We start from the raw sequence: 13,730 nt of genomic DNA on the forward strand, positions 1-13,730 counted from the left end.
AACAGAAACAGAAAAATGCGCAACCAGAAAAAACACAACGAAAAATGTTTGCGCTTTTTTCTGTGTGCGCTTTTTTCCGTTTGCGCTTTTTTCCGTTTGCGCTTTTTTCTGTTTGCGCTTTTTTCTGTGTGCGCTTTTTTCTGTTTGCGCTTTTTTCCGTTTGCGCTTTTTTCCGTTTGCGCTTTTTTCCGTTTGCTCTTTTTTCCGTTTGCGTTTTTTTCCGTGTGTGCTTTTTTCTCTTTGCGCTTTTTTCCGTTTGCGCTTTTTTCTGTTTGCGCTTTTTTCTGTGTGCGCTTTTTTCTCTTTGCGCTTTTTTCTGTTTGCGCTTTTTTCTCTTTGCGCTTTTTTCCGTGTGCGCTTTTTTCTCTTTGTGCTTTTTTCCGTTTTCGCTTTTTTCTGTTTGCGCTTTTTTCTGTGTGCGCTTTTTTCTCTTTGCGCTTTTTTCCGTGTGCGCTTTTTTCCTTTGCGCTTTTTGTTTTGCGCTTTTTTCCGTTGCGGTTTTTTCCGTTGCGGTTCTTTCCGGCCACCCTATGAAATGTACACAATACAATTTTTCCGGCCTAAACTCATAAAATTTATTTTATTTATTTGGATTCTAGATCTAGAATCTAGAGATTCTAGATCTAGACTAGATCTAAATCTACAAATCTACGCAATAACTAGATCGAGACGTAGACGCTAAGATCTAGATTTAGACTCTATCTTCTCTAAAATCTATTCCAAAAATAAATTTCTATATTAGGACTAAACTATTTCAAGACATAATTATTTTATACAAAATCTTTGTTTGGAACTGGCTAATTTGGGATAAAAAAATTAATTTGAAAGAATAGGCATATTTGCGTAAGTTAAGATTTTGAAATACATCTTTCATTCTCCGAGTTTTATAAGGTGCTTATATAGCGGAGATGATAGTGTACTTAAACCCACGCAGGTGGTGCGGGTTCGAGACGCACCAAGACAACTTGGTTAATCTATTTTTTTTTTATTTTGCTCGGGCTAAACTTTAAAAAAAATTCTATTAGGATATTCTATTAGAAAAACTAGACTTACACAGATGTAGACCCTACCTAGATCTAGAATCTACTCAAACAATACATTTCTATACTAAAGTATTTCAGGCCTTAATTACTTTATTGAAATCTTTGTTTATCTTTGCAATTTGCTAATCTCTATATTATATAAAGCAAAGTTGTCGGATGTCCGATAGGGCACTTCCCGGCGCCGCATGCGCTCCAAATTTGGCAGGATCTTGCCTTGGGGCGACAGAACACGAGGGCCGGTTGGCCGAAAAGTCTACGATGAGGGGGTCAAAACTGACCTCGACTGACCGGCGCCTTATATGAGCTATAAATAAAAAAAAATTGTCCACTCCTGAGGTCGTAGACCGACCCTCGGGCGAATTAATTAAGCATTCAAATTCTCAATGTTTTCGAAAGCCTAAGCGAAGCTGGGCAGCATGCCTAGTTAAGTCATAAGTACAGTAAAATAGATTCAAAGTATGTATGGGTCTCACCACCAATTTAAAGTATGGGGGTCCGGCCAATTTAAAATATGGGGGTACGGCCAACTTAAAATATGGGGGTACGGCCAACTTAAAGTATGGGGTACGGCCAACTTAAAGTATGGTGGTACGGCCAACTTAAAGTATGGGGGTACGGCCAACTTAAAGTATGGGGTACGGCCAACTTAAAGTATGGGGGTACGGCCAACTTAAAGTATGGGGGTACGGCCAACTGATGAAACCCGAGCTCTTGATTTGACCCATGTTAAGGACACCCCACTTGACCCACTTTAAGGACACCCCACTTGACCCACTTTAAGGACACCCCACTTGACCCACTTTAAGGACAGCCCACTTGACCCACTTTAAGGACACCCCACTTGACCCACTTTAAGGACAGCCCACTTGACCCACTTTAAGGACACCCCACTTGACCCACTTTAAGGACAGCCCACTTGACCCACTTTAAGGACACCCCACTTGATCCACTTTAAGGACACCCCACATGACCCACTTTAAGGACACCCCACTTGACCCACTTTAAGGACAGCCCACTTGACCCACTTTAAGGACACCCCACTTGACCCACTTTAAGGACAGCCCACTTGACCCACTTTAAGGACACCCCACTTGATCCACTTTAAGGACACCCACTTAACCTATGTTAAGGACACCACCCTAAAATAACCAGACAAATATAAATCAAATCGATTTTAAAAGCGGATAATTTTAATGAAACGTTTTACATTTGAAATTGCCGGGATACATCGGTGCCAATATCGAGTTCTTGCTTCTAGCGGTGTCTGCTTGGTAATGGAGATTCCCGATTTCTTTTTATACCCGCAGCAAGGATTAGCAGTAAAAATATTTAAACAAATTATAGACGGATAAAATCGGTGGGGGGGGGGGGGGGGGGGTGGCGACAGAACAGTGTGGGGGACAGTGTGGGGGACAGGGATGTAAGCTGTAATCCTGCTCGTCAGAACTCCAAGCTGTGTGGGCAAGGGTTAACGATTGGAAACTTTATAAAATTATATTTAGAACATTTAAATTTATTAAAACAAAGAATCCATCTGCAATAGACATTAAAGATTGAAAGATAAAAATAAAATAACAATGAAATGTGGCTGAAAATTTGCTTGAATCACGTGACCTTGTATTCGATCGTTGCCGACTTTACAGACCTGAAGAAGGTTTCGATGTTATTGGTCAATTTCAAACTGTATAAATCAAACCAAACTTCCTAACAAGCGTTTCCCGTTTTGGCCAAGATTTATCTTGCTCAGTTTACTTTGGCCAAGATTTATCTTGCTCAGTCTACTTTGGCCAGAATTTTTTTTGTGTGGAGCATTCGCTTCCTGGCACGTGTTGACGTCACAACACGCGAGTTTAGGCAAAATGTCCAACCTTGACCTTGATTGGAAATAAACATTTCATGATTGATGAAGAAACGACATTTTCATGACAGATGAAACAACATTTTCTTGACAGATGAAACAACGACGCTCAACCACCACCACCACCACCAGCAACAGCTAACTGTTAAACCACGGACCGGCTGAAATGGTTTTGAACCCAGGTCTTGAACAAACATCAAACGCGGCCGATGATTTTTTTTCAATTCTCAACAATGTCACGTGATATTCGCGAATGTCGGATTTAAGTCATGAAAGAAATGTTGCATATTTCTAGCAGACATGTGATGCAACTCGGACTAGGCGAAAAACAGATTTCAAAATGTACATCTGATGACAGTTATACCGGCGCTATGTTCAGTGATCAATGTCTATTAATATCGTAACAGTATCAAATGTCTATTTATGGCTAAAATTTATCTAACAAGCCACCGACCCAAACCTTTATTAACTCCTAACAGTGTTTCTTCCAGACTTTTTTCGGGGGGGGGGGGGAGCGGACACTGTTAAAAGTATATATTTTCTATATAAATTATATAAATTTCATTTCGTTGGGGGGGGGGGGGGGGCGGTAGAATTTTTTCGGGAGGGGGGGAGGGAGGGCAATTGGCCCCCCCGAGGAGATGCCTGGAAGAAGCTCTGACTCCTAATGTCCTTAACCTTTACTTAGTCCTAATGTCCTTAACCTTTACTTAGTCCTAATGTCCTTAACCTTTATTTAGTCCTTATGTCCTTAACCTTTACTTAGTCCTAATGTCCTTAACCTTTACTTAGTCCTGATGTCCTTAACCTTTACTTAGTTCTAATGTCCTTAACCTTTACTTAGTCCTAATGTCCTTAACCTTTACTTAGTCCTAATGTCCTTAACCTTTACTTAGTCCTAATGTCCTTAACCTTTACTTAGTCCTAATGTCCTTAACCTTTACTTAGTCCTAATGTCCTTAACCTTTACTTAGTCCTAATGTCCTTAACCTTTACTTAGTCCTAATGTCCTTAACCTTTACTTAGTCCTAATGTCCTCAACCTTTACTTAGTCCTAATGTCCTTAACCTTTACTTAGTCCTAATGTCCTTAACCTTTATTTAGTCCTAATGTCCTTAACCTTTACTTAGTCCTAATGTCCTTAACCTTTACTTAGTCCTAATGTCCTTAACCTTTACTTAGTCCTAATGTCCTTAACCTTTACTTAGTCCTAATGTCCTTAACCTTTACCTAGTCCTAATGTCCTTAACCTTTACTTAGTTTCGCCCCAAACAAATCAGCATGGACGGTGTAAATCAGTGAAAATGTGCACCGTTTTTATTTTCCAGCTTTCTGTTTGTATCGACCCGAGAGGAAACACTGTCAGGGCAACAAACGGCTTGATGACGTCATGGCGGTTAGCCAATGAAAACTGTCGCTGTGTTAACGGTGTCTTGTTTCTATTTTTAGCTGTTGAGACAGCCCGCTTTGTGTTGCCTGACCAGTAGTTTTTGGACAACTTTGGAGAAGGGGGGGGGGATCTATCTCCGCCCCCACGAAGATATGCCTGGAAGAAACTCTGATCTACACTATGTGAGATTTGGGGAAATCTATTTCATTTCATTAAAAAAAATTATATATATATATATATATATATATATATATATATATATATATATATATATATATATATATATGTATATGTATATATGTATATATATATATATATATATATATATATATATATATATATATATATATATATATATATATATATATATATATATATATATATATATTTGAGCAATTGTGCGCGTGTGTGCGTGTGAGCGTGTGCGTATGTGAGCGTGTGTGTGCGTGTGTGAGTGAGTGTGTGAGTGTGTTTGAGTGTATGCTTATGTGAGCGTGTGTGTGCGTGTGTGAGTGAGTGTGTGTGTGAGCGTGTGTGTGAGCGTGTGTGTGAGTGTGTATGTGTGCGTGCGTGTGTGTGTGTGAGCGTGTGTGTGCGTGTGTAAGTGAGGGTGTGTGTGTGTGAGAGAGAGAGAGTGTGTGTGAGTGTGTGTGTGCGTGTGTGAGTGAGTGTGTGTGTGCGTGTGTACGTGAGTGAGACCTCACCTAATCTGTAGTTGATGTTGACCAGTATGACATTGCCTCTCTGAACAAAAACCTCCCCGTCAAATATTGGACTCGCCCCACTCATGAAGAAAAAGTTGCCGCCGTGAATGTTGACCATGACTGGCAGGTTGGACCCATTCTTGGCGAGTAGGGGTGTGAAGATGTTCATGTATAGACAGTCCTCTGAAGTCTGTGGATGAGAGAGTGGTGTGGTGTTGTGGTGGTCTGTGTAGATGTGTGTAGATGTCTGATGTGTGTAGATGTGTGTAGATGTGTGTAGATGTGTGTAGATGTGTGTAGATGTGTGTACATGTGTGTAGATGTCTGATGTGTGTAGATGTGTGTACATGTGTGTAGATGTCTGATGTGTGTAGATGTGTGTAGATGTGTGTAGATGTGTGTAGATGTGTGTAGATGTGTGTACATGTGTGTAGATGTCTGATGTGTGTAGATGTGTGTAGATGTGTGTAGATGTGTGTACATGTGTGTAGATGTGTGTAGATGTGTGTAGATGTGTGTAGATGTGTGTAGATGTGTGTAGATGTGTGTACATGTGTGTAGATGTCTGATGTGTGTAGATGTGTGTAGATGTGTGTAGATGTGTGTAGATGTGTGTAGATGTGTGTACATGTGTGTAGATGTCTGATGTGTGTAGATGTGTGTAGATGTGTGTAGATGTGTGTAGATGTGTGTAGATGTGTGTACATGTGTGTAGATGTCTGATGTGTGTAGATGTGTGTAGATGTGTGTAGATGTGTGTAGATGTGTGTAGATGTGTGTAGATGTGTGTAGATGTGTGTAGATGTGTGTAGATGTGTATAGATGTGTGTAGATGTGTGTAGATGTGTGTAGATGTCTGATGTGTGTAGATGTGTGTAGATGTGTGTAGATGTGTGTAGATGTCTGATGTGTGTAGATGTGTGTAGATGTGTGTAGATGTGTGTAGATGTGTGTAGATGTCTGATGTGTGTAGATGTGTGTAGATGTGTGGTGGTGTGTGTAGATGTGTGTAGATGTGTGTAGATGTGTGTAGATGTGTGTAGATGTGTGTAGATGTGTGTAGATGTGTGTAGATGTGTGTAGATGTGTGTAGATGTGTGTAGATGTGTGTAGATGTGTGTAGATGTGTGTAAACCCAACCAATGTTCTGGAACTTACCGTCTTAGGGCAGAGATATTGTGGCTCGCACAACAAATGTTCTGGAACTTACCGTCATAGGACAGAGATATTGTGGCTCGCACAACAAATGTTCTGGAACTTACCGTCTTAGGACAGAGATATTGTGGCTCGCACAACCAATGTTCTGGAACTTACCGTCTTAGGACAGAGATATTGTGGCTCGCACAACAAATGTTCTGGAACTTACCGTCTTAGGACAGAGATATTGTGGCTCGCACAACAAATGTTCTGGAACTCTCTTAGTACAGAGATATTGTGGCTCGCACAACAAATGTTCTGGAACTTACCGTCTTAGGACAGAGATATTGTGGCTCGCACAACAAATGTTCTGGAACTTACCGTCTTAGGACAGAGATATTGTGGCTCGCACAACAAATGTTCTGGAACTTACCGTCTTAGGACAGAGATATTGTGGCTCGCACAACAAATGTTCTGGAACTTACCGTCTTAGGACAGAGATATTGTGGCTCGCACAACTAATGTTCTGGAACTTACCGTCTTAGGACAGAGATATTGTGGCTCGCACAACAAATGTTCTAGAACTCTCTTAGTACAGAGATATTGTGGCTCGCACAACTAATGTTCTGGAACTTACCGTCTTAGGACAGAGATATTGTGGCTCGCACAACAAATGTTCTGGAACTTACCGTCTTAGGACAGAGATATTGTGGCTCGCACAACAAATGTTCTGGAACTTACCGTCTTAGGACAGAGATATTGTGGCTCGCACAACTAATGTTCTGGAACTTACCGTCTTAGGACAGAGATATTGTGGCTCGCACAACAAATGTTCTAGAACTCTCTTAGTACAGAGATATTGTGGCTCGCACAACAAATGTTCTGGAACTCTCTTAGTACAGAGATTATGTGGCTCGCACAACAAATGTTCTGGAACTTACCGTCTTAGGACAGAGATATTGTGGCTCGCATCCAATTTGTGGACACCCAGGCGGATCCTGGTCAGCATCCAGAATGTTCGGTGCCCAGGCATTGGGGGGCAGAGGCAGAGTCCATCTGTGGGCATATATGTCACAATAAAATGGCGCTTTATAATGTCACTTTATTGTGTCACTTCACTTTATTGTGTCACTTTATAATTATAATTTATAATTTAAGTGTGTCACTTTAGTGTGTCACTGGATTAAGTTACTTCAATGTGTCCCTTTATTGTGGCAGTCTATAATGTCTCTAATCAGTGTCGCTCTATAATCCGCCTGATGAAATTTGATCAATTTTTACACAACCTTCCGAGATTGAACGTTACTGGTGTCAAGTTTTTTTGTCAAGTTTTGTGTCAAGTTTCTGCAGTGTTGAGTTTCTGATGTGTCCGATTTCTCTAGTGTCACATTCTCTGTCACGTTTTAGCTGTCACATTTCATGTCAGGAAATAGGGTCTCAACAAGTAAGTCTTGTTGTACTGTCCTACAGGCTACAGGCTCACACTGTCTTACAGGCTCACACTGTCCTACAGGCTCACACTGTACTACAGGCTCACACTGTCCTACAGGCTCACACTGTCCTACAGGCTCACACTGTCTTACAGGCTACAGGCTCACTCTGTCTTACAGGCTACAGGCTCACACTGTCCTACAGGCTCACACTGTCCTACAGGCTCACACTGCCCTACAGGCTACAGGCTCACACTGTCCTACAGGCTCACACTGTCCTACAGGCTACAGGCTCACACTGTCCTACAGGCTCACACTGTCTTACAGGCTCACACTGTCTTACAGGCTACAGGCTCACACTGTCTTACAGGCTACAGGCTCACACTGTCCTACAGGCTCACACTGTCTTACAGGCTCACACTGTCCTACAGGCTACAGGCTCACACTGTCTTACAGGCTCACACTGTCCTACAGGCTCACACTGTCTTACAGGCTCACACTGTCCTACAGGCTCACACTGTCCTACAGGCTCACACTGTCCTACAGGCTCACACTGTCTTACAGGCTCACACTGTCCTACAGGCTCACACTGTCCTACAGGCTCACACTGTCCTACAGGCTACAGGCTCACACTGTCCTACAGGCTCACACTGTCCTACAGGCTCACACTGTCCTACAGGCTACAGGCTCACACTGTCCTACAGGCTCACACTGTCCTACAGGCTCACACTGTCTTACAGGCTACAGGCTCACACTGTCCTACAGGCTACAGGCTCACACTGTCCTACAGGCTCACACTGTCCTACAGGCTACAGGCTCACACTGTCCTACAGGCTCACACTGTCCTACAGGCTCACACTGTCCTACAGGCTACAGGCTCACACTGTCCTACAGGCTCACACTGTCCTACAGGCTCACACTGTCTTACAGGCTACAGGCTCACACTGTCCTACAGGCTCACACTGTCTTACAGGCTACAGGCTCACTCTGTCTTACAGGCTACAGGCTCACACTGTCCTACAGGCTCACACTGTCCTACAGGCTCACACTGTCTTACAGGCTACAGGCTCACACTGTCCTACAGGCTCACACTGTCCTACAGGCTACAGGCTCACACTGTCCTACAGGCTCACACTGTCCTACAGGCTCACACTGTCCTACAGGCTACAGGCTCACACTGTCCTACAGGCTCACACTGTCCTACAGGCTCACACTGTCCTACAGGCTACAGGCTCACACTGTCCTACAGGCTCACACTGTCCTACAGGCTCACACTGTCTTACAGGCTACAGGCTCACACTGTCCTACAGGCTCACACTGTCCTACAGGCTCACACTGTCCTACAGGCTCACACTGTCCTACAGGCTACAGGCTCACACTGTCCTACAGGCTCACACTGTCTTACAGGCTACAGGCTCACACTGTCCTACAGGCTCACACTGTCCTACAGGCTCACACTGTCCTACAGGCTCACACTGTCCTACAGGCTCACACTGTCCTACAGGCTCACACTGTCCTACAGGCTACAGGCTCACACTGTCTTACAGGCTACAGGCTCACACTGTCTTACAGGCTACAGGCTCACACTGTCTTACAGGCTACAGGCTCACACTGTCTTACAGGCTACAGGCTCACACTGTCCTACAGGCTCACACTGTCCTACAGGCTCACACTGTCTTACAGGCTCACACTGTCTTACAGGCTCACACTGTCCTAAGGCTCACACTGTCTTACAGGCTCACACTGTCTTACAGGCTCACACTGTCTTACGGGCTCACACTGTCCTACAGGCTCACACTGTCTTACAGGCTACAGGCTCACACTGTCTTACAGGCTCACACTGTCCTACAGGCTCACACTGTCTTACAGGCTCACACTGTCCTACAGGCTACAGGCTCACACTGTCCTACAGGCTACAGGCTTACACTGTCTTACAGGCTACAGGCTCACACTGTCCTACAGGCTCACACTGTCCTACAGGCTCACACTGTCTTACAGGCTCACACTGTCTTACAGGCTACAGGCTCACACTGTCTTACAGGCTACAGGCTCACACTGTCTTACAGGCTACAGGCTCACACTGTCTTACAGGCTCACACTGTCTTACAGGCTACAGGCTCACACTGTCTTACAGGCTCACACTGTCTTACAGGCTACAGGCTCACACTGTCCTACAGGCTCACACTGTCTTACAGGCTACAGGCTCACATTGTCCTACAGGCTCACTGTCTTACAGGCTCACACTGTCTTACAGGCTACAGGCTCACACTGTCCTACAGGCTACAGGCTCACACTGTCCTACAGGCTACAGGCTCACACTGTCTTACAGGCTCACACTGTCTTACAGGCTCACACTGTCTTACAGGCTACAGGCTCACACTGTCCTACAGGCTCACACTGTCTTACAGGCTACAGGCTCACATTGTCCTACAGGCTCACACTGTCCTACAGGCTCACACTGTCTTACAGGCTCACACTGTCTTACAGGCTACAGGCTCACACTGTCCTACAGGCTCACACTGTCCTACAGGCTCACACTGTCTTACAGGCTACAGGCTCACACTGTCTTACAGGCTACAGGCTCACACTGTCCTACAGGCTCACACTGTCCTACAGGCTCACACTGTCTTACAGGCTACAGGCTCACTCTGTCTTACAGGCTACAGGCTCACACTGTCCTACAGGCTCACACTGTCCTACAGGCTCACACTGCCCTACAGGCTACAGGCTCACACTGTCCTACAGGCTCACACTGTCCTACAGGCTACAGGCTCACACTGTCCTACAGGCTCACACTGTCTTACAGGCTCACACTGTCTTACAGGCTACAGGCTCACACTGTCTTACAGGCTACAGGCTCACACTGTCCTACAGGCTCACACTGTCTTACAGGCTCACACTGTCCTACAGGCTACAGGCTCACACTGTCTTACAGGCTCACACTGTCCTACAGGCTCACACTGTCTTACAGGCTCACACTGTCCTACAGGCTCACACTGTCCTACAGGCTCACACTGTCCTACAGGCTCACACTGTCTTACAGGCTCACACTGTCCTACAGGCTCACACTGTCCTACAGGCTCACACTGTCCTACAGGCTCACACTGTCCTACAGGCTACAGGCTCACACTGTCCTACAGGCTCACACTGTCCTACAGGCTCACACTGTCCTACAGGCTACAGGCTCACACTGTCCTACAGGCTCACACTGTCCTACAGGCTCACACTGTCTTACAGGCTACAGGCTCACACTGTCCTACAGGCTACAGGCTCACACTGTCCTACAGGCTCACACTGTCCTACAGGCTACAGGCTCACACTGTCCTACAGGCTCACACTGTCCTACAGGCTCACACTGTCCTACAGGCTACAGGCTCACACTGTCCTACAGGCTCACACTGTCCTACAGGCTCACACTGTCTTACAGGCTACAGGCTCACACTGTCCTACAGGCTCACACTGTCTTACAGGCTACAGGCTCACTCTGTCTTACAGGCTACAGGCTCACACTGTCCTACAGGCTCACACTGTCCTACAGGCTCACACTGTCTTACAGGCTACAGGCTCACACTGTCCTACAGGCTCACACTGTCCTACAGGCTACAGGCTCACACTGTCCTACAGGCTCACACTGTCCTACAGGCTCACACTGTCCTACAGGCTACAGGCTCACACTGTCCTACAGGCTCACACTGTCCTACAGGCTCACACTGTCCTACAGGCTACAGGCTCACACTGTCCTACAGGCTCACACTGTCCTACAGGCTCACACTGTCTTACAGGCTACAGGCTCACACTGTCCTACAGGCTCACACTGTCCTACAGGCTCACACTGTCCTACAGGCTACAGGCTCACACTGTCCTACAGGCTCACACTGTCTTACAGGCTACAGGCTCACACTGTCCTACAGGCTCACACTGTCCTACAGGCTCACACTGTCCTACAGGCTCACACTGTCCTACAGGCTCACACTGTCCTACAGGCTCACACTGTCCTACAGGCTACAGGCTCACACTGTCTTACAGGCTACAGGCTCACACTGTCTTACAGGCTACAGGCTCACACTGTCTTACAGGCTACAGGCTCACACTGTCTTACAGGCTACAGGCTCACACTGTCCTACAGGCTCACACTGTCCTACAGGCTCACACTGTCTTACAGGCTCACACTGTCTTACAGGCTCACACTGTCCTAAGGCTCACACTGTCTTACAGGCTCACACTGTCTTACAGGCTCACACTGTCTTACGGGCTCACACTGTCCTACAGGCTCACACTGTCTTACAGGCTACAGGCTCACACTGTCTTACAGGCTCACACTGTCCTACAGGCTCACACTGTCTTACAGGCTCACACTGTCCTACAGGCTACAGGCTCACACTGTCCTACAGGCTACAGGCTTACACTGTCTTACAGGCTACAGGCTCACACTGTCCTACAGGCTCACACTGTCCTACAGGCTCACACTGTCTTACAGGCTCACACTGTCTTACAGGCTACAGGCTCACACTGTCTTACAGGCTACAGGCTCACACTGTCTTACAGGCTACAGGCTCACACTGTCTTACAGGCTCACACTGTCTTACAGGCTCACACTGGCTTACAGGCTACAGGCTCACACTGTCTTACAGGCTCACACTGTCTTACAGGCTACAGGCTCACACTGTCCTACAGGCTCACACTGTCTTACAGGCTACAGGCTCACATTGTCCTACAGGCTCACTGTCTTACAGGCTCACACTGTCTTACAGGCTACAGGCTCACACTGTCCTACAGGCTACAGGCTCACACTGTCCTACAGGCTACAGGCTCACACTGTCTTACAGGCTCACACTGTCTTACAGGCTCACACTGTCTTACAGGCTACAGGCTCACACTGTCCTACAGGCTCACACTGTCTTACAGGCTACAGGCTCACATTGTCCTACAGGCTCACACTGTCCTACAGGCTCACACTGTCTTACAGGCTCACACTGTCTTACAGGCTACAGGCTCACACTGTCCTACAGGCTCACACTGTCCTACAGGCTCACACTGTCTTACAGGCTACAGGCTCACACTGTCTTACAGGCTACAGGCTCACACTGTCTTACAGGCTCACACTGTCTTACAGGCTCACACTGTCTTACAGGCTACAGGCTCACACTGTCTTACAGGCTACAGGCTCACACTGTCTTACAGGCTCACACTGTCTTACAGGCTCACACTGTCTTACAGGCTCACACTGTCTTACAGGCTACAGGCTCACACTGTCTTACAGGCTCACACTGTCCTACAGGCTCACACTGTCCTACAGGCTTACACTGTCTTACAGGCTACAGGCTCACACTGTCCTACAGGCTCACACTGTCCTACAGGCTCACACTGTCCTACAGGCTCACACTGTCCTACAGGCTCACACTGTCCTACAGGCTCACACTGTCTTACAGGCTACAGGCTCACACTGTCTTACAGGCTCACACTGTCCTACAGGCTCACACTGTCCTACAGGCTACAGGCTCACACTGTCCTACAGGCTCACACTGTCCTACAGGCTCTCACTGTCCTACAGGCTACAGGCTTACACTGTCCTACAGGCTCACACTGTCTTACAGGCTACAGGCTCACACTGTCCTACAGGCTCACACTGTCCTACAGGCTCACACTGTCCTACAGGCTCACACTGTCCTACAGGCTACAGGCTCACACTGTCCTACAGGCTACAGGCTCACACTGTCTTACAGGCTACAGGCTCACACTGTCTTACAGGCTACAGGCTCACACTGTCCTACAGGCTCACACTGTCCTACAGGCTACAGGCTCACACTGTCTTACAGGCTACAGGCTCACACTGTCCTACAGGCTCACACTGTCTTACAGGCTCACACTGTCTTACAGGCTCACACTGTCTTACAGGCTACAGGCTCACACTGTCTTACAGGCTCACACTGTCTTACAGGCTCACACTGTCTTACAGGCTCACACTGTCTTACAGGCTACAGGCTCACACTGTCCTACAGGCTCACACTGTCCTACAGGCTCACACTGTCCTACAGGCTCACACTGTCCTACAGGCTCACACTGTCTTACAGGCTACAGGCTCACACTGTCTTACAGGCTACAGGCTCACACTGTCCTACAGGCTACAGGCTCACACTGTCTTACAGGCTACAGGCTCACACTGTCTTA

General features: G+C 46.5%; 1 protein-coding gene across 4 annotated transcripts in view; it reads right to left on the minus strand.

The window, feature by feature from the left end:
* LOC131947632 (cAMP-regulated D2 protein) overlaps positions 1 to 13,730 on the minus strand; it is a 43,019-nt gene that overhangs the window by 9,647 nt on the left and 19,642 nt on the right. For all 4 annotated transcript variants that reach the window (XM_059308863.1, XM_059308865.1, XM_059308864.1 and 1 more), the window contains exons 3-4: positions 7,074 to 7,188; positions 4,996 to 5,185 (exon numbers count right to left, since the gene is read on the minus strand). In XM_059308863.1, coding sequence (XP_059164846.1) covers positions 4,996 to 5,185; positions 7,074 to 7,188 — 305 coding nt within the window. The remainder of the gene's footprint in view (positions 1 to 4,995; positions 5,186 to 7,073; positions 7,189 to 13,730) is intronic.

The sequence above is a fragment of the Physella acuta genome, unplaced genomic scaffold (genome assembly GCF_028476545.2).
Source record: "Physella acuta isolate Inbredline_101_S28 unplaced genomic scaffold, ASM2847654v3 ptg000602l, whole genome shotgun sequence".
NCBI lineage: Eukaryota > Metazoa > Mollusca > Gastropoda > Physidae > Physella > Physella acuta.